At 36.7% G+C, this 27,774-nt stretch overlaps 1 protein-coding gene across 1 annotated transcript in view; it reads right to left on the reverse strand.

The window, feature by feature from the left end:
• Positions 1 to 27,774, reverse strand: part of EP400 (E1A binding protein p400) — a 129,382-nt gene that overhangs the window by 94,917 nt on the left and 6,691 nt on the right. The window contains exons 2-3 of the mRNA XM_044685391.1: positions 15,851 to 15,991; positions 13,178 to 14,526 (exon numbers count right to left, since the gene is read on the reverse strand). Of these exons, the coding sequence (XP_044541326.1) occupies positions 13,178 to 14,491 (1,314 nt within the window). The 5' untranslated portion in view covers positions 14,492 to 14,526; positions 15,851 to 15,991. The remainder of the gene's footprint in view (positions 1 to 13,177; positions 14,527 to 15,850; positions 15,992 to 27,774) is intronic.

Below are 27,774 nucleotides of genomic sequence, written 5' to 3' on the forward strand. Positions count from 1 at the left end.
AGGAGTCAGATGACCCAAGTTCTGGCTCAATTCTACCACTGTGTAACCTTGGATTAAGTCATATAAACTCTCAAAAAGCCTCAGTTTACTCATCTGTAAAATAAGATAATGTATCAATCATCAAGTATTTATTAAGTGTCTACTACATGCAAGACATTATCAAGCTAGATAATAAGGATACAGAATAAAAAATGAAACAGTATGGATGGAGTGACATGGCCCAAAAAAACTAACAACTTAGGTTGCCAACCTTCCAATAATGAGGCAACCAAAAGAATCACAGAATCTCAACATCAGAAGACACCTCTGAAGCCATCAAACCAAATCATAACTGAAAGTTCAAGAAAGTCCTCTTATAGTGATAATCTCCTCTTTCTTTGAAGACCTCCAGTTAGAGAGGACCCACATCCTCCAAAAGCAGCTCAATCTTATCTGGGATGATTCTAACAATTGGGCTTTTTCAAGCCTACTTTAGCCTCTCTTTCTACCAGTTATTTCTACTGCCCTCTGGGGCCAAGGAAAACAAATCTAACTCTCTTTCACCATAGAATCTTACAAATGCTTGAATGTACTCCTTCAATTCTCTCTTTTCTAGGTCAAATATTTCTAGTGATCTAAGGCCCATCACTACTTTGGTTATTATTCTATTGACATTTTCCAGCTTATCAATATCATTTCTGAAATATGACATGGCCTGACCAAGTTGGTGTGCAAAGATATCACCATCTCCTTTTTCCTGAGCTATGACTCTCTTACTGGAGTATTGGCTTTTTTGGCTTCCATTTCATATTGTTAAATAACTTCACATTGTCTGTCTATCCCCCACAGATAATATTTTATCTCTTGCCTCTAAACCTTTGCATATCCTGTTCCCAATTGCTGGAATACAACCCCTCTATATCTTGGCCTTAAGGAATCTCTAACTTCTCTTGAGGTTAATCTCCAAGCTCCCTCTTCCCCAAGAACTTTCCTGATCCTGGATGTTATCTGTGCCACCCTCCCTCCATACTATGTAGTATTTACTTTGTGGCTATTTTGCATAGAACTATTTGTATCCCTCAGTATCCTCCATTAGAATAGAAGCTTCTTGGAAGACTATTTCACTGTCATTCTTCATATCCCTCTATTTTCCCTATTTTACACAAAGCCTTGCACATATCAAGGGTATAATAAATGCTTGCTAAATAAATTCACTCATGCTGAGTTAACAGCCTCACAAACTTTTCAAATATCTGTCTGCCAATTCTTCCCTCATCTTGTATGTCAAGTTGATTTTTTGTTCTCAAAAGTAAGGCTTCATATTTGTCCTCATTAAATGTTATATTAGATTCAGCCTGTCTGTCAAAATATATCTGAATCCTAATTCTGAAAAAGCTGACATGTTGGATGGCTTTAGAATGGTCCAGATTGTAAACTGTCTCTACCATAGTGAACCCTATCTTCAAGCCAAATTGGATCATAAATCATTCCTTGGATTCACCAGGCAAGCAAATCACTTACCCTTTCTCTGAGCCTCAGTTCCTCATCTGTGAAATGAGAGGTTGACTGGGGTGGTCTTTAAGGTTCCTTCCACTTAACTGTTGTCACTGCTCACACTGCTCTCTTTACTCGAAATGCCCTAGTTACTCCATATCTATCCAGCTTTTAATGCCTTCCTATTCTATCTTCTCTGTATAGCTTATCTATACTTATTTAAGGCTGTCTCTCCCTTCAAATGCAAGTTCCTTGAAGGCAGTTGTTGATTTTGTCTTTCTTTCTATCACGTCTCTGCACAATGCCTGACACATAGTAACGGCTTAACAAATGTTTGCTGACTGACTTACCCGTCTTATAAAGTTAACTTAAATGTCACTCACTACCTCCCAGATTTCCTGATTACAAGTCTGGCACAAAGGAATGATGCAGTAATTATGGGATATTTTAATTATCCAGATATCTGATGCAGCTCTCTGCTTAAAAGCTAACAATTCCTTGACAATTAGGAAAAAACCAGGAGAAAGTCTATTCTGTATCTGATTCTTGATGAAAAAGAAACTGGTTTTAAGAGTGAAAATTATGACATCCTTGGGTAGAAATAACTACTTTCTTTTAGAGTAGTTAAACATGTGGCTGGCACTGCAGCCAGCAACACTCCTGAGTTTAAAATGTAGGTGAGAAATATTTAACAAATATTTAACAAAACAAATAAAAATATAACAGGACACAGGTAATACTAAAATTTAATTTTCTAAGTAAACATGCAGCCTATAGGAATCCTAATGTACAATTTAGAGGACACCATTTTTATTTAAGTTTGGCATCACTGTCTCAGTTTTTGATAGAAAAGAAGTACATAGTCCATAATCAGACATATGTCCTAGATTCTGAGAGAAATTTCAAAGGGTTTTTGGAGGAAAGCTGGAGGGGAACCCATGAACTAAAATTTTCCAAAAGAAAACAGCACAGGAGAGATAAGAAATTTTCAAGAATGAAATTCCGAAGACCCAAAGAAAAAGTGGGAGCTGTCCAATGTAGAGGCAAAATGGAAGCTATGTTAACAAACAGATGGATACAGAGTGTTCGCTACCAACTTAGATTTTTAAAAGACTCCCACAGAACATAAAAGTAAGGATAAGTAAAAGGAGATGAACACAAAACCTTTCATATACCTATAAAAAGAAAATGGAGCTGGTAAAGAAAAGCTAAGTTCAACAAAGGTATTTTTAGTTAAAATGGACCAAGAAGAGGATCAAAGAAGGAATGACACCAGTAATTAGGGCATATGGGAAAATAACTGACAATGGAGAAAGTAAAGCTATATAAGTCTTACTCTGTTCATTTTCTATGACAAGAAAGATGAGGACCTATAAATGACAAAACAAAAATGGCTGATAGGGAGTTGATTAATACTCAAGATGAATAAGGAGAAAGAAAACATCTAGTCCAAATCATCTACATATGCAAATACTGGAGGATGAGACTGAAGACTTACTGTCAGTGTTATTTCACAGCCTAGGGAGAACAAGAGAAGTACCTCATTTATTTTGGAGGAGAGAAAAAAGGGAGTAAGTCTGTAGGCTAGCTACAGTTCAATAAGTTTAACTTATATTCCTAGCAAAATTCAGGACATTAAGTATTAAAGACATAGCAAAGATGTGATGATCACAAAAGATCAGCATGTCTTTATCAAGAACAATTCAAAGGGGCAGCTAAGTAGCTCAGTGAATAGAAAGCCAGGCCTGGAGATGGGAGGTCCTGGATTCCTCTGATACTTCTTAGCTATATGACCCTGTGCAAATCACTTAACCCCAGTTGCCTAGCCTTTACCATTCTTCTCTCTTGGAAGCAACACTCAGGATCAATTCTAAGAAGATATAGGTTTAAAAAAAAATTTTTTTAAAGAACAACTCAACTTTATTTAATTTTATGTTAACATGTTCCTCTTGTGGAAAACATAGATTAGCCAGGGACTAGAAGAGCACAGAATTAGGTGAATGGTCAGAGCTAAAAAAAATGGTTCAAAATGATACATGTATAACCCAGTGGAATTTGCTTGTCAGCTCCAGGAGGGGGAAAGAAAGAGGGGTGGGAAAGATCATGAATCATATAACCATAGAAAAATATTCTAAATAAATATTTTTTAATGGTTCAAGATTCTCTGGAAAGAACTCTAGTGGAACATCCCAGGGATTTGTGCTATTTAAGTTTTAATCATTTTTATTAATAACTTCAATAAAGAAATGGATTGCATAATTATAAAATCTCCACATTTAAGAGGACAGTTAGCACACTGAATGATAAAATCAAGACCCAAAAATATCTGAAAGAGTCTCAAAAGCCAAGGTTAAATCTAACAAAATTTAATCAGAATAAATTGTATTATTAACATTTGGGTTTAAAAAATGAACTTTGCAAGTACAAGATGAGAGTAGTATTGTAAAAGGGAATTCTTGGTTCTCTTTTGAGTTCACACTTGTGAAAGGGAATCCTTTTATCCTCTTTGCCTAGTTGGAGCCAACACTTTGGTTAACACTAACTTAAGTACAAGCTTGACCTAGGTGGAGGAGCTGGCAAACCACTTAGTGAATTCACACCCTACTTAGTGCTAGGTGAGAAGCCAGCAAGATTCTTGGTGAGTTCCGCCCTTTTTTCTAACTCGAACAGTCAGAAACTTGTGAATTCTTTTAAAAGTTCACACCCTCAAAAACTGAGAACCCTTTCAATGAGTATTCACTCCTCCAGAAGGTGTAAACTGGTTCTCACAAACACTAACCCCTGGGCAGTGCTAGACTATTTGGAAGCTGTGAGTGGCCCCTGTGAGGAGAGGAGGAGACAAGAAGACACTATAAAAGGCCCTGAATTTCTGAGGCTGGGAGAGTGGACTCCAAGAAGAAGGTCGACTCAAAGAAGAAAGTTGGCCTCAGGAGTTATCTTGAGCTCAAGTCATTATCTTGACCTGCCTCTTGGAGGGAACTTGAGTGAGTGGATAGCTCAGCTTTCCCTTCCTGTCTTCTAGAGAGTTTAATTCTGGTTGAAGGTTAACAAGTCCTGGCTAAGCCAAGCACTGGAACAATATTTAGTTAGATAAGTTAATGTCTTCTTTACCCTTTTGTATTCCTCTGCTTTTACTTTTTCTACCTCTTTTGTAAATAAAAGATTTATAATTTTAATATATTTAGTCAAACCATTAATTTTAATATAGTATTAGAATTTTTTCTGCAAAACATTTGGAGGTTTTAATAAATTAAAAAGTTAAAAAAGAATCAACAATGTGATAGTAACCAAAAGAGACAATATGATCTGCAATGGCTATTCTCACCTCACCCCCACCCACTCCCAGCCTTGATCCTTTGGTAAACTATTTCAGCTCTACAGTATCCTCTTCTTTTGATTCCCTTAATCCATCACCGATCTTACCCTATGAAACCTCAGTCTTGGATCACTCCCACCAACTACTGTCTTTGTTTCTACTGCTATGCTGCTGAACAAAGCTAAAGAAAATCATAAAACCATAATGACTACAAATAAATGTTACATAATTCCAACTGGGTCTTCCTTAACATAAAACAATACTTTATCCCACTCAATACAGTGACTTTTACAAAAACTTTCACACCTCATTAAACCTCCTATGGCTCCCCCTGTTCCCATACTCTCAGGCTGAGAACCTTACCATAAACTTCATTGAAAAAATGAAGACCATTCACCTAGAGCTCCCTCTTTCTCCCCTCCTAATCCTGCATCACCTAGATTTCTTTTGCCACTAAGTTCTCCTTCATCCATCTCACATAGAGAGGTGGCCCTATTCCTTGCCAAAACAAACTCAAATATATGCAAAAGTAATATCATTCTATCCCATCTTCTCCAGTAAATTGCCAACTCTACCAGCCCTTCTTTCTCACTAGGTCTTCAATATTCTACTACTTCCTTACTGATAACAAACATATCCATGCCTCATCTACCTATCCCTGATAGCTATCATTCAATATTTCTTGCCTTCTGTGGCTAAAAATCCTTGAGAAGGTCATCTACAGCTATTGCCTCAAATGCTTGTCTTCTCAATTAACTTCTTAGCTCTGTACCTTCCACTGAAAAGTCTCTCTCCAAAGTTACTAATGATCTCTTAGTCACTAAACCTAATCATACTCTCTTCTGGTTTTATGACATTATTCTTTCCTAGTTTTTTTTGGTGACCTTTATGATTGCTCCTTCTCAGTCTCCTTTGCTATATCTTCATTCAGGTTACAATAAAAGTGTGTAATGGTGGGTATTTCCCAGGCAGTTGTCCTGGATGGTATTCTCTGCTCTCTATATACTGTTTTACTTGGTAATGCAGCAGCTCCCATGTATTCAATGATCATACGGCTATGTAATAATGATTCTCAAATTGACTTATTCAGTGCTAACTTCTCTTCTAACCTTCAGGCTCCCATCTCCAAGTGCCTACTGGACAGCTCAAATTGGATGTCCTAGAGATATCCTAAATTCAACTTGTCCAAAACTGAACTCATTTTCTTTTCCTGCAAGATCTTCCCTCTCCTAATTCATCAAAGCTCACATCCCAAGGGTCATCCTCAATTTTTCACTATCTCTAATTCTCTATATCTAGTCTGTTGCCAAGACCTCTCAATTTCTACTTTTGTAACATTTCTTGAATATGCTCATTTCTCTCCTCGGAGATTGCCATCACTCTGGTACAAGTCTTCATCACCTCACGAGGGGGGGGAGGGGCAGGCTAAACTTCTATGGCTCCCTAACCCTTTTAGGATCAAATATAAAATCTTCTGATGTTCACAACCTGCCTTCCCCTCCACTCAACCCCATTTTTCCACATTATTTCTACTTTTTTATATTTCATTCCTCCTAATATTCTCTGCAATCCAGATTAATTTAGGGCATACTGACTTTCTAAGAGTCTAACAACTCTGAGCACTTTCACATTTCCCCAAGATTGAAATGTTCTTTCCTCATCTCTGATTTCCCTGTCTTCCAAGTCTCAGCTAAGATTCCACATTCTGAAAGATGCCTTTCTCAGTCTTCCTCTTTCTTGTTTATATACTGTTTGTATATAGTTGCTTATATTTCATCTAAGCAGACTATGAGCTCACATCCTGGAGAAAAGGGATTGCCTTTTGCCTTTCTTTGTATCCTCAGCACTCAGCAAATAGTAGTCACTTAATAAATGCTTGCTGACTTTTTTCACTTAACAAAAAGGAAACTGAACTCTGAAGACTGGACAAATCAGTTGACTAACTAATCATGGAAGCATAACTTCCAGAAATAAGGAATTAATCATGTGTACTGATTAGACCACATTTGGAATATTGTGTGGACACTACGGTTTCTGGAACTGTAATTTATGGACACCACAGTTTATGAAATGTAATGATAATCTGGAAAGTGTCCAAAGGAGTGCAACCAGCATGAGGAAGGGTACTAAATACATGCCATATGAGAATTGGCTGAAGGAAATAATCGTGTTCATCTAAGAGATGAGAAGACAATAGCTCCAAACCCTTTTTATGTAGCCATTGAAACTAGAGCAATCAATTAACTAATAAGCCATTTGTTAAGTATTCACTATGTGTTAGGCAGGTCAAGTCACAATCTCTTTGAGCTTCAATTTCTTCATTTTTATAATGAGAGGTCTAGACTATATGGCCTCTAAAAATCCTTCCAGCTCTCCATGATTTTATAATCAATATCACTAAACAGTGGAAAAGAAGTTACTATGAAGATCCTTATGAAGATCCTTATGAAGAGATGACCTTGACCTACGCAACTTAATAGATTACTCTATGTTACTAAGGTAAGTGTAGGACTACTGGCCCCTAAGGAGTTTGCTGGAAAAAAGGATAAGCAGGAAGTGGCAGAAATCAGATTAGTTCTAAATGGGTTTTTTGCCATGGTCTCATTTCTGTTTATTCCTTTTATTTCATATGCTGACATTATTCTTAAACCCAGGTGAAAAGACCTCTAATCTAGGTCAACCCAAACCTTAATAAGAATCGCCTCCACAACATATCCAACAAAGGTATACTGGCTAGCCCGTATTTGTTTGAAGATCTCTATTGAGGAAGAAGCCACTACCCCTTGTGGCAGCCCTTTCAATTATGGGATAGCTCTAGTTAAGAAGGTTTTCCTTATTTAAAGCCTGGACAACAATAAAAGATGAAAGTTACTTTTAATTGTATATAAGCTTTAATCAGATTTCTTCATGGATCAGTGGTCCTTGATTCTCTAGTCCTACATTAAAAGTGTTTCTAGCAAGCAAGATCATTATAAATTATGTCTGCATTTTACAGGCTACAAAATTTTATAAAACAATACTTTGAACAGGTGTCCATTTTCTATGTCTTATCCTTAACTAGTAGATTTTAGATTCTTTTGATTACTGGTAAATAAGAAATGAATCTTCTTCTTTCCCTATTACAGTAATTACAGAAGAATTTTCCAAGTTTGGACAGGTTTAATACCTAAATTTCTATAACAAAAATAATACTCTGTACCCAATATTACCATGTCATGATACACAACTATGAATTTTTTCTGTCATTTCATAATGAAAAGATCTCTAAGGTCCTTTTCAGATTGAAATCTATGATCTGATAATAAAAATCCTTATCTGAAAACAATATTAGCGAATATTTTTGCTGACAAAATTTTTTAAAAGGACACAGTTTTATTATGAATCTTTTTCTCACCTACTGTCCTTTGGCTCAGATTTGCAGTAAAGAAAAACTTGGTGTTTTGAATTAGAAAGGCTTTTGATTTTAAAAGATACTACATCTTCCTCCTCAATGGGTTCCTGTTCTAAAATATTCAGTTGTCCCCTACTAGTGCTATTCCAAAAGCAATTCTCAAAATAGGCTATATCAACACTACATTATCTATCCCCCTTCAAAAATTCGCAAGGATGATATTTCTACTTTAATGATTTTACTAACACTCTCCAAGTCTAGATTTATTAATCCATCTGTACTTAAATTACCAAAATAGACAAGAGGAGCTATTTTCAGTTGCTATAGTCCTGCATCCAAAATAAGTAGGATTCCCCACATAGAGCCCATATTTTGCTTCTGAATGGAGCTGTTTTTGCATCACTAATGTCATAGAATGTTTTTCCAAAAAAGATGTACATAGACTGCCCGTGTTTCAACTGTTAATCTTAATAGGTCCCTTCAATTTCTTTTCCTGCTATTCTTAATAGTACACCAAGTATCATTTTTTCTTTCCTTCCAGTTAAAATTCCAAATAAAAACATTTTAATCACAACTATAAAGGTTAATTTGCTTAACTCTTAATTTCGTATTTTTACATTAAGTTTTTTTCTGGTTGTTTCTTTCAGTTCACTTAAGAGATTAATGTACACTCAATCAACCAATAAATGTTCTCTGAGTGCCATCTAAGTACCAGGTACTGTTCAAAAGCTTTAGGGAGCCATCTAAAAGACCTAAAGACTATCTAAAAAAAAGTAGTCTCTGCCCTCAAGACACCTACATTTTAAAGAGGGAAGACTTGCACAGATAAGTAAATGTAGGATCTATACCTCATCCAAAATGGAAAGAGGACTTGGGAATGGTGTTCAAAATTTACCTCAAGCAATTAATAGCTATGTCCCTGAAAAAGTCACAACCTATGCTTCTGTTTATTCTTCTTTAAAATAAGATGGCCTCTGATATCTGTTTCAATTATAAATCTCTATTGCCATGATGGGAGGAAGGATAAGGGAGAGGGCTAAAACTGGAGGAATCCATAAAACTCTCTCAAAGGAAATGGCACTTGAAGAGAGTGCCAGGGGTTCCAGGAGTTAGAGGTAAGGAAGAACAGTAGTCCCAAAGTAAATAGGTATTCTGTGAAGAAACACAGAAGCCTCAGACAGAACATAAAAGAAAAGGAGCCTGGTTAGAGGCCCACAACAGAACACAGTCTAGACAGACAGACTTTGAAAATGGTGAAGGATCTTCAATGCCAAACACTAAAGACAACAGAAAGCCCCATAAACTTAGAGGAGAAGCATAGTCACACAGATTCTTCCAAATAACCAATGTGGCAGCTATGTAAAATACAGACTGGAGGAGGAGACTGGGATCAGGAAGTTAAATTAGGAGGTTCTGACAACAGTGGAGGTGGGAGGTGATGTGGGCCTGGAGTCAGTAGAAAAAAGAGAACAGATTCAAGAGAGGCTAAAGAATCATCACTAAAAATATCTGACAATGATTAAATGAGGAAAGGGAAATTGAAGTATCAAGGATAAAGCCTAGGAGACTGAAAGAACTGTGGTGCTGTCAAAAGAAAATGGGAGGCTAGGAGCATTAGTTTTAGGAAGGAAGTTAATGGGCTCTATTCTGTACAACATGCTAAGTTTGAGATACCTATGTGACAGGTAGGTGGAGGTGTGCAGCAGGTAGGTAGAGAACAGGAACTAGAATCTCAAAAGAGAGATAAAGGCAAAAAACATACATTTGAGAGCCACCTGCATGGGACAGACAGTTGAATCTATATATAGGGCAGTCGATGAGCCCACCAAGAGGGTATTGACAGAGCTTAAGAGAAGATGGGCTAGGACAGAGCTCTGAGGTTTGTATATCCATGCAGAGGTACTAGGACATGGATGAGAGTCCAGCAAAGGAGACCCAGAAGAACCAGTCCAATTGATAGCAACAAAGTAAAACTTTAAAGTAATATTTATCAACTGATTTAATCCTCACTATATAATTTGTCTTATCTTAAACTACTTATTAACCAAATAGAAGCCTTACTATTCCACATACAGACACCAAAACCAATTTAGGAGATTGAGACAGAGGGAAGGAGGAGGTTAAAGGGGGTAGAAGATCAAATTGTACATAAAGAAATTGAAAAGACATAAAGATGACCTTATTTCTTTCAAAGTAAAGAAGTATGATCAGTTAAAATGTCAACAAAATGTAAAAGGAAAACTTTTTAACTCTACTACAGTACAAAAATGAAGTACACTTCAATTTGAAATGAACAAATCTCATAGCCTAAATAGAAAAATTAAGGAAATTCTTTTCTTTACAAAAGGAGATTTAATTTCACATCTTCGGGGTGCTTTAGGTGGTAGCTCCCCTAAAATATTTAACAGTGATTCAATCTGTATAAAACCAACTTTAAAGGAAATTTCTACAATTAAAACAAGGTATACTTTGTAAAGAATCAACAGAGAGAAGTAGATAGATGGCTGCTTTTTTCCTTCCAGTGAAAGAGAGGATGGTAGAATGAAAAAAAAAGCATTCTGGCCTAGGAGTTAGGAAACGTGGGTTCTATCTCAAGTTTGACTACTAATTTGCAGTGTGACCTCAACAAATCATCCCACCTCTCTGGACCTCTAGGCATCTGGAGAATGTTAAGAGGCCCTTTCCACACAAACACTCTAAGATTCTATGAAGATGACAATATTAAAACTAATGTCACTAAAGCTGAGCATGCATGTAATTTAGATATTTACTCATGAAATAATTCTACATTTTAAATTTAAATTTTTTATTCTGTCTTGCACTGTACCGCCTTTTCTGTAAATTGCAGATAAATTCCAAAGACACAAGAAAGACCCCAACATTTAAAATGCCACACACAAGGAATCCTCAGCAATGTATAACCAGACATAAAATAAGTATTAGATGACAAGCATGCTGAAAGCTACTATTGCTTTACAGATGAATAAGAAAAAATAACTAAGAACTGTGCTGTCACTTTATCATGCAATTCCATCTTCAAAGTTTATAGTTTTGAGAAAGGTTCATTTTTGTAGTATGATTTTTTTTTAATAAGGAATGGGCTCTGGGAAAAAATATTGAATAGCAAATACTTTATTGAAGGTTAAAATAATCAAATCTGGATGAATCTAAAATCCGGGATGAGACTACATTTTAGAACCATCGAAAAGTACCTGAAATGGCTGCTGCGGGGACGCAAAAGCAGCAGAAACATTTGGAGGAAGCTGGGTTGCAATAGCAACAGGAGTCCCAGTCTGCCCATCCTTTCCTGTCACAACCTTTACCTGAGAGAAGATATTTTGAGAAAAAAGGGAAAATAATTTTTAAGACTGCTCAAAAAATGCTTTGGCATTTTATCACTGATATCTCACTCAAATTTGGTATGGAAAAAAATACTAGATACTAGAGTGACAGTTTATAAAAGCCAAAGTTTTCTGAATGCAATCTTTGCAGTAAATCCAACTTATCAAGTAAAATATACTTTTGTTAATCTTTTGTTGAAAAAAAAAACATAAAAGGAATGGCAGACAGTCTTTTTCATGAAAAAAAAAATCCATCCAATGAATGTATAGGCAACTTGTAAATTGCCCGCTTTGTTACCAGAAGAGGCAAGACTAGAAGGCCAATAAGCCATGTTCAACAGGAAGTGATAAAGACAAAGGAAAAAAATGCACAAAAAGAAGAAATCAGTTTACAGACAAAGTCTGTTTCATTGGCAAATAAGCAAAGAGAAATTGAATTTAATTATTTTATACCAATTCTGATAAAAAAAATCTTAAAACAATTATTTATATTTTTTGAAAGGTATGAAATGGCTCCTGTTGTCAAGAGTATTAAGGAAAACATATAATGACAAAGCCACACCAGATACATCCATTAACATCAATGAGCATAAGCAAAGAGACTAGCATTTGGGTACCAAAGGGCTGATTTCTTTGCAGAAAAAGAGATGGCAGAGATTACAATTACATCAGCTAACTGATAAAACAAAACAAGCTCCACCAACACAGATTCACAGCACACAACACAGAAGCACAATATACAGTGCGTTACAGTACAATTCATCCCTATCATTTTTTCTGGACTTAGGAAATACAAATAAAAGATGATATGTTTTTAAGAAATCCCTTAGCTTGGGGAAACTCTTCAATAATTCACCCCTTATATAAAGAGTTAAGATCAAATCCCAGAAATGAAAATTAGCCTACAAATAAAAATTCTAAAGTCATATCCTCAATTAAAATTGAAGCCTAAAATATAACTATTTCCCAAAACTATAAATTATTTTATATTCACAGTTATTGTCACATTTAAATGACATAACAGGACGATACTCTTACGTTCTAGGAAATTCTGCTTCTAATTAGTCCTATGAAGAAGACGCACTGACTCAAACTTTCTGTTTAATTAGTAATGGGAGAAGTGGAGAAGGAACCCATAAGTAAAGCAGTAACAACAACTTTTTTTAGAGGCAAATGGATGTTTTTATGTATGTTTATTTCGTGTTCAGCCCACCCCTAAGGAATTAAGTATAGAACCTAGAGAAGCAACCTGAATATCTTTACTGAGCTATCAATACTCTGCAAAATTCCATTCAGGTCATCAGTCAAGAACCTATATTGAAAAAAAAAACTTTTAAGTCAAGCTGGTTTGGTTAGATTAAACAAGCTTGAAAACCCTATTTTCAATGAAATATTTTAGGTGTCTTTACAACTACAAAAATCACCATCATCATTTTTTCTTTTCAAAACCCAGCCTTTATTGTTTCTTATAGGGAAAAAAGAACTTAAGAAAAATACATTCATAATATTACCAGTTTTTTTAACTTATGAATAACAACCTTCTAAAACCAAATTTTTAGAAACATCGAATTGATACAAATATTTTATTTACCATTTCATAGACTTTGTCTTCCTTGACATTTCTCCTCTAAATTATTAAGAAATAAAATTTCTTACCTCATCATTGATAACCTCAGATTTTTCCTCCTCCTCCTCTTCCTCAAGATCCAAATCATTTTGCTTAAGATATGCTTGTAAGGGTGCATAGTGTTTTTTCTTAAAAGCTAAGAAATCCATCATATTCCCTTGAAAATGCTGTAAGAAAAATAATTCAATCAAGTACTCCTTAAAGTTTTCTTTTAGAGCCTCCATCTCTCTGTAATGATGATCCAAGCACTGCTTCCTCATTTGAGCTGTTTCTTGAGATGCTGGTGGAATTTCCTCCAATTTTTTAGGTACTTTTTTCACTCCTATACTTCCTGCAGGAGCAAGAGGAAGGTTGGAAAGACCCTGGGGCACAATGGCTCTAGAAGGGCTGGTGGGTCCAGGGGGTGGTGAAGTCATTCCAAATGCTGAAGATCCTCCAACTCCAGATATCAAGACACCTGAAGGTCTCTCGAACCCCATAGGTCTATTCAACTGCTGTCCTTGAAGTACTTGCTGCTGTTGAATCAGTTGTCCTTGAATAATACTACTGATCTGGGGTGGCAAGCTAGTCGTCGCAATGTGACTGGGACTAGTCAAAGGCTGCATACTGGCACCACTAGCTACCGGGCTCTGAGGTCCAAGATGATGAATGGTACCGCCTGTCTGCGTATGGGGCTGGGAAAGTCGGCGTTCTCGAACCGTAATAGGGGCCCCAGCATGCTGGAGTTGAACCTGTCCTCCCTGAGCAATCTGGGTAATGCCTGAGCCCTCCTGATACACAAAGTGTCCGCCATTGGAAGGGCTCAAACTGATCTGTCTCACAAGGACACTGGCATCCACAAAGCCTCCAGTGGGGCTGGAGCTGCAGATACCCAGGCCCGGGCCAGGAGTGCCTGCACGTACACTCTGTAATGCCTGCACTGGCCCAGGGCTGGGCTGGGTTGGGCTTTGAGATTGGACCTGTTGGGGCAAAGGGGAGGTAACTTGAATGTACGATGGGGAGCCATGCTCAAACCTCCTCTGCTGAGAATTAAACTGAAAACCTGGGGAAGTAGGATTGGGAATTGGCAAAGGGGTAAGGGTGATCTGCTGGTTTCCTCCAACTACTGGTCCAACATTCTGAAGGGTAATGTTTACATTCTGACCAGCTACTGGACTTCGATTCATAAGCTGCTGAATTTGGTAACTAGGAGACTGTGGTGCAGATGGGCTTGCTGAAGGAGCAAATGGAGCTGCAGGGGACTGGGGCAGATTTGAATGTGATGGCTGGTCTTCCCCCTCACTGCCTGTGAAGGACCTGGACCTCTGGAGCTGGACATTCTGAGGACCGTTCCCATGGTGCATTATCGCTTCCTTTTTTCTTCCAATTTAATAGTATCCTAAAGAAAAGAAAAAAATTAAAATTGAGCGATTTGATAGCAAAACCACTATTTTGATAGGCATTTATTTAGTATGGCAAAGGTAAAAGTAAAAGGACTATTGGAAATTTTAATTATCTACTAATTTTTACAATTTCAAAGCAGGAAATCAATCAAACAGGGAGTTAACAAAAAGCTAGTTTTTAAAAATTCAACCAAGGAAACATTTATAACAGTTGCATTCTTTAATTTTCAAACACATTAAATTGGACTACAAACTAGTAGTGATCCTCCAGCCTTCACACTATCATACTTTATATCAGTTAGTTATCAAGTCTTATCAGTTCCACCTCCTCAACATCACTGGCATTGGTTCTCCTTCTCCAGTCACATCACATGCTCCTAGAAGAGATCCTCAATATTTCTTGCCTTTTAATTGATCTCCCTGTTTCCAGTCTTTCCCTTGTAAAAACTATTCTCTGCACAGCTGCCAAACTAATATTCCTAATGCAAAGGTCCAATCAGCATTTGACAATGTTGATAACCTTTCCCTTTCTGAATACTCTCTCTCTCTCTGTTTTCACAACCCTACTGTCTCTTGGTTCCTCTACCAATCTGATACTTGTTCTTTGTCACTTTTGCAGAATCATCTTCCATGTCATGCCCATTTTCCTTGAATGTCTGAACAAAAAAATTCTTAAGCTTGCAAATAAAGGTGTCATTATTATCATTAATAAATGTTAGACATCAGAAACACCTTTGCTTAAAAGAGAAAAAAGATTAGTCAACTGATGTTATACTGTAATTAAAATATTAAACTTACAAACTCTACATATTTATAAATTAACCCAGTATTAGTATCTAAAAATCTGTAGAGATAAGATAATGTCCAAACTCCCAATTCCATCAAATGAGATAATATTGTAAAGCACTTAGGCCAGTACCTGGCACATGATATTGGCTATGGAAGTATTTTCCCCCTTCTCTTCCCTTTCCAATTTACCTTTCCAGCTAGTATTATCCCTAGAAGAAGCCTGAATTATAAAATGATGTTATACATTCAGCCTCAGCATTCCCCTAATAAGGTAAAATGCCTTCTCCTCCACTCTAGTCTATCCAAGTACTGCCCCAATCATCTTTCCACCTCCTCCAGTCTATAAGAGTCTCTCCTTTCTCTAAACATAATTACACATGATCTCGTATTACTTTTTCACTTTTCATCCTCTCTAACCAGAAGGCACACTCTTTGGGAGCAGGGACCATGGCTTGTGCTTACTTAAATTCTCTTTTACACTAAACTACAGTACTTTGAACATAGAAACTTAAAAAAAAAAAAAACACTTACTAATTACTTCATCTGTTCTTTCAGCAAGTATTTATCTTGGGCAAATCACATCATCTCTGGACCTCAGTTTCCCCATCTGCAAAATGAGTGGGTTGGACTAGATCAGTGGTCTCCAAAGTGGGGGCTTTGTCGGAAAACAGTCTGAAAGAAATTAGATACAGACCAACAGCTCACACCATATAAGAAGTTAAATTCTAAAAGTTTTTTATGACATAAAAATTGACATTAAAAGCAAATCAGAAGAGCAAAGAAGAAATTACCTTTCTGATATAGTTAGAGGGAGAATTAATAACTAAAAAATAAAACTGAAAATTTTGATTATATAAGATAAATGATATTGTGCACAAATAAAATTGATGAATTTAAAATTGGGGAAACGGTTAACAGAAAAATCCTTGCAGTTAAGATTCTCTGATAAAGGTGTAATATACAAGAATATATAAGTAATTTATTATAAGACTAAAAACCACACCACAAAAGATAAATGGGCAAAAGGTATATTAATAGACAATGTTTGAAGGAAGAAAACAAACTATTAACAACCAGATATATGCTTTAAACTACTACTAATTAGAGAAATTCAAATTAGTTCCACCTCTCAGATATCTGACTAACAAAGATGAGAGAGAAAGAAAATGAGCAATGTTGGAGGGACTGAAGGAAAACAAGGAACTGTATATCCTATTAATGGAGGTATAAACTGTTCCACACATTATGGAAAGCAATACTGATACTGTACCCCAGAAATCACTAATCTATGATACTCTTTGACACCAGTCCCACCCATATCACTATTAGGCCTATACCACACCAATAGAGATAAAAGGGGAAAAGGACTATATGTACAAAATATTTATTGCAGTCCATTTCATAATAGCAAAAATTTGGAAAATAAGGGAATGTCCATCTCTGGGGAAATGGCTAAATAAATTATGGCCTATGAATATAATAGAATATTATTGTGCCATTAGAAATGACAAAATTTCAAAAGATTCAGAGGAAACTGGGAAATCTTTATTAATGGATGAAGAGTGAAGTGAAAATTAAATGAAATTATATAACATTAAGAAAAACAATTCTGAAAGACTTTAGCTCTCTGATCTAAGCAATGACAAACCACAATTCCAAAATGACTAAAGATAAGCATGCTAACCCACTCACTTCCTTCCAGAAAAGTAGGCTTAAAATTAAGAATGAGATATACATTTGGGAACATGACCAATACAGGAATTTATTTGGCTGAATTATAAATTTTTCAACCACAGGAATGGGAAAATAAAATAAATGCTTGTTTGCTAAAAAATAAATAAAAAATAAATAAGAGGACAAAAAATGTACACTTATAAGCTATATAATCAAGGTTATACTTAGAAAAAGGACTGTTAATAAAAAGGAATGCTTAATGTTTACTATCCAATGTGATAAAAAGTGTGGTTTCATAACAAATTAAAGAACATGCCAAAAAATAAAAATAAAAACAAAGGAGCCTTGGCCTGACTTTGGGCATGTAATAAACCAATCAGAGAATAGTAAATGGGTCGCATCCTGGTCCAGTGATGGCTAACCTATGACACAGGTGCCAAAGATAGCATGCAGACCTCCCTGCTGCCCCTCCCCCAAGTTCATTACTACAAAGGCAGAGGAACTTGGATAGAGTTGCTCCCTTCCCCTTCTCCATTATGCCTGATGACATTTTTTCACATCCCCTGCCCCTCTGCCCAGCAACCCAACAGGAATACACAAAGGGAAAGGTGGGTGGCTCACAGGCAGCAGAGCTAGAAGGGAGCAGAAGACTTGGGCCATTCCCCTCCCTCTTTCTACACTCACTAAGGACATTCTTCACTTTGTCCATCTCTCTGCTCAGCAGCCCAATGGGAGCACTTCCTCCCTCCCTAGTGTGGGGTAAGGGTTGGGGCAGGGCGCACCTGACACTCAATGGGGGTAAGGGGCATGGCATGCCATCGGGCAGCAGGGGCAGGGAGATAGTACTCCATCTCTAAAAGGCTCACCATCACTGCCCTAGTCAATTCCTTTTCCCTCACTGGTAGTCTTTTTTTTTTTTTTTTTTTTAATTTTAAACCCTTAACTTCTGTGTATTGACTTATAGGTGGAAGATTGGTAAGGGTAGGCAATGGGGGTCAAGTGACTTGCCCAGGGTCACACAGCTGGGAAGTGTCTGAGGCCGGATTTGAACCTAGGACCTCCTGTCTCTAGGCCTGGCTCTCAATCCACTGAGCTACCCAGCTGCCCCCTCACTGGTAGTCTTTATACCTTTCCAAACTCCCCTAAACCCTTCCCAAACTATCCTTCTCTAGCTTCAGGAAACAGTGAGGAGGGCCCTGTTATCATCTAGTCTAAACCAGTTTCTCAAGACCCTGCCTATTCCCCATCATCTTGTGATTACTCAAATACCCCTAAGTCCTAGCCCTATACTTGGAATATAATGAGTCAATGAGAAAACTTCCATATATATCTAATTTTTCATTAGAAAAGAGTAGCACAGGATAAATAGATATGGATGAATCACAATTATCTTTTCCCTCAAATCTACCCCCGTTCTATACAGAGTACCATTATTCTTCTAGCCTTCCAGGTTCTTGACTTCCTTGTTATCCTTGAATAATCAATCTTTCAACTGAAAAATGCTCTTCATTTGGCAATATCTCTTAACTACAAAGTCTAATGGCCTTTTCCTAATCTTTGTCCCTTCTTGACCTCTCTATATCACCTGAGCCTCCTATTCACCCTCTCCCTCTAGATACTCTCTCCCTCTTGGAAGTGTCATGCCATTGCTTCTTTTGGGTCTTCTCTTGGTTTAACCCCTCTATCTCAGTCTCCTTTGCACCATCACTGACATACTTCTTAACAGCTGTTACACCCTAATGGTCTTCTCTATTCCCTCTATACTCTCTCATTCAGTGAGTTCATCAGCTCTCAAGTGTTTAGTTACCATCTCTATACAACTAGTTCTCAGATCTATACGTATAGATCAAATCTCTCTTTTTAACTCCAGTCCTCCATCACCAACTGACTACTGGATATTTCAAACTTCATGTCCTATAGATATTTCAAACTTAACATACCTAAAATATAACTCATTTCTTTTTTTCTCAAAACTCACTTCTCTTTCAAACTCCCTATCTCTATTAAAGGCACTATCATCTTCTTTAGTTTTGCAACCTTGCAGTTATCCTTGACACACTTTCTCTCACCCCAGATATCCAATCAGTTTTCAAATCTCATCATTTCTACCTCTACAATATCTCTTCCACCCATCTCTTCTTTTCCTAAAAGACCATTTATTACCAGAGGTAGCGAGGTTGCTCAGTGGATTGAGAGTCAGGTCTAGAGATGGGAGATCCAGGTTCAAATCTGGCCTCAGACACTTTCCAGATGTGTGACCCTGGACAAGTCACTTAACCCCCATTGCCTAGCCCTTACCAATTAACACTCTTCTATCCTGGAACCAATACACAATATTGATTCTAAGATGGAAGGTAAGAGTTTTTTTAAAAAGACCATTACCTTAATTCAAGGAGTCCCTCTGCTTCATGTCTCCCCTCTCCAATCAATCTTCCACAAAGCTGCCAAAATGTGTCAAAATAGGTCTGACCATGTCACTTCTCTACTCAATAAATTCCAGTAACTATTGACTCTAAGATAAAATATCATTTCATCTTTATCACAACTTTTAACAATTTCTATGTTTTATTACTTATAATTTATCAGCATGTGTGCATAATTCATATGTAAATAACATACAGGAAGGGATGCATGCTCAATTTTTTAAAATAAGGGGCATAATAAAGATGTAGAGATCACTGGACTAGGAAAAAACCTCTAAATTCCAGCAATAAATCTAGGGTCCTATCATCCTATGATGAAGTGCCGGCCTGAGGGCACTAGTTATTTGAAAGGGAGGAGAATAGAGGCAAGAACTGACAGAAAAACATGGCCAAATTTCTCCTACAGTCCTCAACTAAGGTACTGAACACCTCAGTTTCTCCCAATCCAGCCAGTCTTCTCAATCCCAATTAATTCAAGCTAATGGTATATAGCACAGAAGAACCAAGAGCCAGAAAACCTAGGTTTTGGTATCCACTTTACTATTCTTCATTCAACAAGTATTTATTAAACACCTATGTGCAAGGCACTTTACTAGGCACCAACGATACAGACTTTTTTTTTTTAAGTCCTTGCCTTCAAACAACTTTCATCAAGTTCCATGATGAAAGATAGCTAGAGAAAGTCATCTTGAATGGTAATTAAATGAGAGCCCCTAGGTTCACAACTCCAGTCTCATCCTTGATTCCTCACTCTCACTTTTACCAAATCTTGTCTTTATATCACTTCAATATCTCTCAAATACAGCCTCTCCTCACTCTCAGGGAAACTACCCTGGTGCAGGCCCTTATCACCTCTCACCTAGATTAATATTCTTCTCTCTCATCTCCCTGCTTGTAGCCTTTCCCCTCAAAAGTCCACCTATCCTTCACTCAGCTGTCAAAACTGATCTTCCTGAAGTGTAGATCTGACCACATATATCTGATCAAGTCTGATCAAATCTAACTTCCTCAGTTTGACATTTAAAATGCTTCACAACATGGCTTTGTCCTAGTCTTTGCAAGCCTTCTTACATTTTACTCCCCTCCCCATACTCTGATTCAGTCATATTGGCCTCCTTGCTATCTCACTCTCCAGTCACCATAGTTTTGCAATGACTATCTCCCAAGCCTACAATGTATCCCTCTTCACCTATGCCTCTAGAAGGAAATTCTAATTTCCTTCAAGATTTAGTACAAACCACCAGCTTCTTCATGAAACCTTTTTCTTGGTCCTCTCAACTGCTAGCACAGTAATTCCCAAAACTACCTTTTATTCATTTTGAAAAAATGTTATATGTTTATATATGCACAAGTTATCTCTACCACTGTGCTTCATTTTGCCAGACATATAGTAAGTTCTTAATAAATATTTGTTAACTGATTACAGTTGTGCCTTTATAACCACTGATTCAGTTACCACAGGGAAAAAAGCTGAAAAAATTTCAATAAATGAAAAAATAAACAGTTCATAAGTTTCAAACTACCCACCAAGCAAGTATAGGCTGTAACATGAAGAAGTCTGCCAGTCCAATACATGACTCATCTCCTGTTGTTGCTATACCCACGCTCCCAAATGAAACTTTCTTCCAGCCTACCTCTAGTGTCCTCTTTGATAACATTTGTTATAGCATTATCAAAGTGCCTTTGTTTAAGAAAGCCCTTATTTACTATGGCCCCAAAGCACAAGAGCAGTGGTACTACTGCATCCTATCCTACCATCTGCTGTTTCAGTTACACTCAGTTAACAGCAGGTGCTTACTTAAATCCACGGTTTCAGACATCCACTGTAGTTCTTTGAATACAAATACAGGGGCCCTATCATCATTGCAAACTAATCAAGTTAGCCCACTCTATCTAGCTGAACCCATACCTCAGATCATGTTTCAACCTGACATCTCATTCATCTATTCCTTACCTCCCTCCTATGCCCACATCCCCCAGCTTTCCAACTTTTGCTTTAAACACAGTAATTAAATCACTGTTATCATAGATTCAGGATGTTTCACTGTCAGGTGACTGCCCAGGTTTAGCCAAGCTGCCTTTTTTTCCCCTTTCTTTTGTGCTTTGTTATAAGGGATGACACATTGAGAGAAGAAAGATATTTAGAATTAGAGATGAGAAAAAAAAAGATATCAATAAAAATGGCTGTGTCAAAAGGTAAACTGGAACCAGACTTTGAAGCCCTTTAAAAAGCAAATCAAAGGGGGCAGCTGGGTGGCTCAGTGGATTGAGAGCCAGGCCCAGAAATGGGAGGTCCTGGGTTCAAATCTGGTCCCAGACACCTCCTAGCTATGTGACCCTAGGCAAGTGACTTGACCCCCATTGCCTAGCCCTTACCACTCTTTTGCCTTAGAACTAATACACAGTATTGATTCTAAGACAGAAGGTAAGGTTTAAAAAACAAAAAAAAGCAAACAGAGAGTCTTGTATTTTATCATAGCATTATCTCAAGCTGGAAGGGATCTTAGAATCTACATAGTCCAGCCCCTTCATTTTACCCAGGAGGAAACTGGGGCCCAAAAAGATTAAGCAACTAACCTATCAGAAATGAAATTTCAACCCAAGTTCTCTGATACCAGAATCAGTGCTCTTCCCATTGTATTACACACTACCTCCCTATTGTAGGAGAGTTGGTTCAGAATCAGGTTTTGGAAAGATTCTTTTGGCACAGAAAGAGTGAAGTCAGAAGACCAATAAGGAAGCTGTTATAACAGTACAAATGAAAGGTGATAATGGTCTAATCTAGAGTGGAAGCCTTGTGAATGAAAATAAGGATGTTCAAAGGGATGCTGGGGCAATAGAACTGAAAAACACTTAGCAAGATAATGGAAATGGAGGAATGAAGATGAGTGAATAATAGAGGTTATTTCCATCTGGACATCCAAAGTTTGAAGAAAAGATAGCTTTCAGGATAAAGATAATGAACTTTGTTTTGAACAAATTGAGGTTCAAATGTCTATGAGACTTCAAAGTGGAGATGTCCAACAAACAATATTGACCTAGCACTCAGAAGGGAAACTAAGCAATCCATATAGTCATTTGTAGAAAGATAACTGAACTCAAAAAACTAATTAAATCATCAAGGAGAGAGTAGGAGACAGAGGGCAGGGGGCAGAGAGAGAGAAGGGATGAAAGAAGAAGACTCAAGATTAAGTTTGACAAATTCCCACAATGGAGGAGAAAGAAATTAATGATGATCCAACAAAGTATCACTGGCTTAGAGATAGAAGGGATATCAGAGGCCATCTAATTAGATCTCCTCCTTTATCCATACAAGAAAAAAAGAGGAACTCAGAAGTTAAGCAACTTGCCCAAAGTCAGATATAGAAACAGTAGAAGGATTTGAACTCATATCCTTTGACTCCAAATCCAATTGTCTTTCCAGTTCAAGAAAACCATCAAAATAAGTCAGAGAATCCAATGGAGAAGAGAATATCCAAGGGGAAGAGGTAGTCAACCATATAAAAATCTGCAAAGAAGTCAAGAAGTATGAGCCTTTAGAAAAGGACATTATATTTAGGAATTAAGAGATTATTATTAAGAGAAAATAGTGAAGTAGTCAAAAAGCTGTGACATAAAGAAGTAAAAGAGGAAACTATGTGAAGAAAACTTTTTCTCTAAAAAGAGAAGTGGCAAGTGTAAGTTTTAAAAAACTAAAGACTAATGATAAGTATGGCATTATTTATAAATATCAAGACCTAAAAGTAGATAGAGATGTTGAAAACGGGGTAGGAGAAAAGAAGAGAGATGACAGAAATGCCAAACTCCCTGAGGGAATGCCAATTAATGTGATCAAGGGCACAAGTGAAGAGGCTGGCCATGACAAGGAAAAAGAATTGCCACAACCTCAGAGACTAGGGAAAAGAAGGAAAGAAGAGAGGATAATGTAAAGGAGTTTTGAGCTCTTGAAAAGGGACTCAAAGGGGGCTGAGGGTGGGGGTCTCAATTTTCTCAATAAAGAGGGAAAATGGATGAAAGGGAGAAGGGAAGAAATAATGTAGAACAAAACATGTGGGATAGGCTAAGTGTACTCCAATTGGCTTAAAATGTAACTGGGAAATACTTAATGAAATAAATAAAATATAGCATAATACAGTTATACAGAACATAGGTTTTCTATGTTAATATGTGGCACACAGAAATTCTTAATTACAATTTAGTGGCCCCTTTATATTTGAGTTTGACATAACTGACTTAAAAAGTTTGACAAAAACAGAGGGCCATAAGGGAGAGAAAAACTGGCCTTTAATCTTGAACAAAGACCTTGACTTTGAGCAAAGACTGACTTTCTTTGGCCTCATTTTCTCTACCTATAAAATGGAAGTATTGAGTTGGCTGACCTATAAGATATCTTTCAGCTCTAAAGTGTCAGATACTAATCTTGTATTTCCCTACCTCTAGCCCTAAGCAGATAAAATGACAGGAAAAGAAAAAAAAAGGGCATTACAGTTATTCATGTTTAAAGCTACAATTTATTTTTGGTCCACATGTGTTGAAAAAAAAAAACACTATTTTTGTGATACCTTTTCTTTAAATATGTATTTATTTATATGATATATTTTATTTATTTATATATGTACTCTAAAATTTTTATTTATGTAAATATTTAAGAAATTTAAATACAAAAAACTACTGTTTTCTATAAGGTGTTCTAAAAATGAAAATACCAGTGGAACTTAAATTTAATAATTAATACTGATTTTAAATATCCAATTGTATTATCTATACAATTTACATAGGCAAGAGATTATACTTGAGAAAAAAGACCATTAATTATATGTTAATTCAGATGTTTCTATTCCATTTTCTAAGCAACATACACTCTAAATTCAGAAGTAATAAAAAACATTTCTAGTTACAAATCCAAAAAAAATGACAATATGAACTAAACAAATAAACCTCTAAGTTTTTAAGTGCTCATTAAATTTTATATAGAAGGACATCTCTGCCCCACATTTAAAATAGTATGAGAGGTCCTTTGTCTCACTGCCTCAAATCTCAGCCCACTCCAACCCAGCCTCCATACATGCGTCACAGTGATTTTTCTAAAGCATAGATATGACTATTTCAGTCCCCTGCTCAATAAACTACAATTACTTCCTATTACTTCTAAAGGTCAAAATGAATTTCTCTTTCACATTTAATGCTCTAACCCCAATCTACCTTCCCAATATTAATCTCCTTCACATATTCCAGTAAAGTCAATAATCAATCAATCAAACAATCAATAAACATTTATTAAGCACCTATTATGTGCTTGGCATAATGCTTAGGATAGGGAACATGAAGCAAGGAAAAAGAGAATCTCCATAACAGAACTCACAATATAATGGGAAAAGACAACACATGTAATTAAGCTGAAAAAAGTAGAAGAAGAGAAACTGAGAAGGAAAGATCCCTATATGGGTCTCTGTGCCTTTGCTCTGGCCAACTCTCATGCCTTGAATTCTCCTCTCCTCTTGCAATCCCTACTTTCTTTCAAGACTCAACTCACAGAGGCAGCTAGTAGCTCATAGACTGAGAGCCAGGTCTAGAGACAGGAGGTCCTAGGTTCGAATCATGCCTTAAACACTTCCTGGCTGTGTAACCCTGGGCAAGTCACTTAACTCCCATTGCCTAGTCCAGACTGCTCTTTGGTCAGAACCAATACACAACCATTGATTATAAGACAGAAGGTTGGAGTTAAAAAAAAAAAAAAAAACTCAGCTCACCAAACACCACCTTTACTAATACCCTCAAATATTAGCATCCTCCCTCCTAAATTACCTTGTATCTAGGCTGAATACATCTACATATGTGTGTACACACATGCTTAAAGGTGTGTGTGTACATGCATGTGTGTATGTATATGTGTGAAGAGGGAGAGAGGGGAAAGGGGAGAGAGAATGAGACAGAGAGAGTGTGGATGAGAGAGAGAGAGAATGAGGAAGAATGAGAGAAAATGGACAGAGAGAATGAGAGTTAATGTTAAAGAGAATAAAAGAGAAAATGAGAGACAGAGAAAGAACATAAACTCCTTGAGGGCAAGAACTGTGTCACTGTATCCCCAGCACCTAACAGAGTGCCTGGCACATTGCAGGCATTTAATAGATATTTGTTGCCTAGCTGATTCATTACAGTTTAATTGGACTCTGAAGATTAACACATGAAAATTAGAAAACTATTTTAACTACAAAGGATCAAAAAATATAGGTTGAAGTTGGAAGTAGAAATCCAGGAACTGGAATAAAAATAATAATGATAATAATGATGATGAATAAAGCACTTTAAGGTTTGCACAGCACATTACAAATATCTCACTTTATCTTCAAACCTCTGAGAAAGTGCTATTACAGTTTTACATTTTACAGCTGAGGAAACAGAAACACAAGTGAAATGCCTTGACTGGGCTCACACAACTATCAAGTGTCTGAGGCTGGAATTGAACTCTGGTCTTCTTGACTCAGATCTTGTACTCTTATCAACTGTGCCACCAGTTGCCAGGATCATATCAAAATCTGATCTAAAAAGCCAAGGTATAATTCTAATAATGGGCACACAAATAGGCATAGTTTATTTGAACATAAGGAAATAATTTCAAAATAAAGAAATATTGGTCTATTATAAAGAGTTTTATGGACTTCTTTAACAGCTTTGCCTCTATTAATGTACATGAATTTCAAGCAATCAAATAGAACCAAAGTAGGCACTTAGAGGAAAGTTGTTCAAGATCACATCTAAGATCTCTTCCAAGCCTAACATTCCATGATTCTTACTGTTTAGTATCAAGAAATGCATAGTATGAATATATATTTCTTTAATGTTATTTCTTTACTAAGTTTCCATATCCTGGAAAGTTTGAAAAAATAAAACTAATTTTTTTACACATAAAGTAATAAATTTGCAAATTCATTACCTCAGATACTGGTAACAAATCACTTCAACAAAGGCAGATAAGAGGTATCTTTTTACAAATATAGAAAGAAGGGGAAAGACAAAAGCCTTTCCAAATTTATAGTCTTTTCTCTCCTTCACACATTCTACATTCCAGACACCTTTGCTTCCCTGTCATTCCCCAAAAGGCAGTATGGTACAGCTGAGAGTCAGAGAGGCATGGGTTTAAATCTCACACTTTCTACTTATGAGATCTTGGGCAAATTACTTAATCTGTCAGAGCACCTCAATTTTCTGAGCTGCAAAATAATGAGTTTTGGACTAGATGACCTCTAAGATTCCTTCTAGTTCTAAATTTATGACCTGAAAATGAATATCCATGTTATCTATATCTTTACCCAAGACAGATAAAAATGTTAAGCAGCACAAACCAAGACAGTTACTGGGGTACTCCACTACAGATCTTCTAAACAGACATGAAATCATAAATAACTACTCTTTGGTCCACCCATTCAACCAGTTCCAAGTCTGCTCAATTAAAACCTTGTGTACATCACATCTTTTTATTCTACCCACAAAAGCATAATGAAGAGACAAAGTAAATATCTTGCCAAAACCCCAGTAAACTACATACACACATTAGCCTTCCTTATCCACTAATCAAGTGACCCTGTCAAAAAAAGAAAATAAAGTGAATCTGGCCTGCACAAACTTTTCTTGAGGTGGCCTGATTCTTTGTGGTCACCACTTCCTTTTTTTAGATATTCACTGATATGTATCCCTTTAATACGTTTTAGAATTTTTCTTGGAATCAAGTCAAATTCATTGACCAATTCATCATATACATCCTATCCTTTCTTTTTTTTTTTTTTTTAAATTGGGATATTTGCCCTTCTTTCCTGTCTTACAACACCTTTCCATTATCTTTCTTTTCTTTTTCTAACTCTTTGAATTATAACTATTTTTCCCCCAGGCTGTTCCCTTCCTACTTCCCAAACCCACACTAGAGAAGACCAACATTTGATACAAATATATATAGGAAACTATACACTACATAGTTCTATATATCAATTTTTCCTCAGGAGGTGAATAGCTCTTCCTTAATTGGTCCTTTGTAGTTGATTTGGATATTTACATAACTCAAAATAGCTTAGTTATTTACATTTACTCTTGGAACAATATTGCTGTTACTATCTATTTCCATTCTCTTCAAAGAAGCCTGAGAGTAGCTATCTTCATATCCCTGGCACATGACTCATCTGGTGACTTTAACATATTAAAACAGTCAAGTACCTTCTTACTACCTCCCTACTTGCCTAAGATTTCAACTTTGCATTAGTCCTTTTTATTCTGTCCTTTCTGGCCCAAAAATTTTGGACAGAGACTTTCAAAGCGCCTCTTGCAAATGACCCTTCTCTCTAGTCAGAGGCCAGATGAGTTCAGGTC

The sequence above is a fragment of the Gracilinanus agilis genome, chromosome 1 (genome assembly GCF_016433145.1).
Source record: "Gracilinanus agilis isolate LMUSP501 chromosome 1, AgileGrace, whole genome shotgun sequence".
Classification (NCBI taxonomy): Eukaryota; Metazoa; Chordata; class Mammalia; order Didelphimorphia; family Didelphidae; genus Gracilinanus; species Gracilinanus agilis.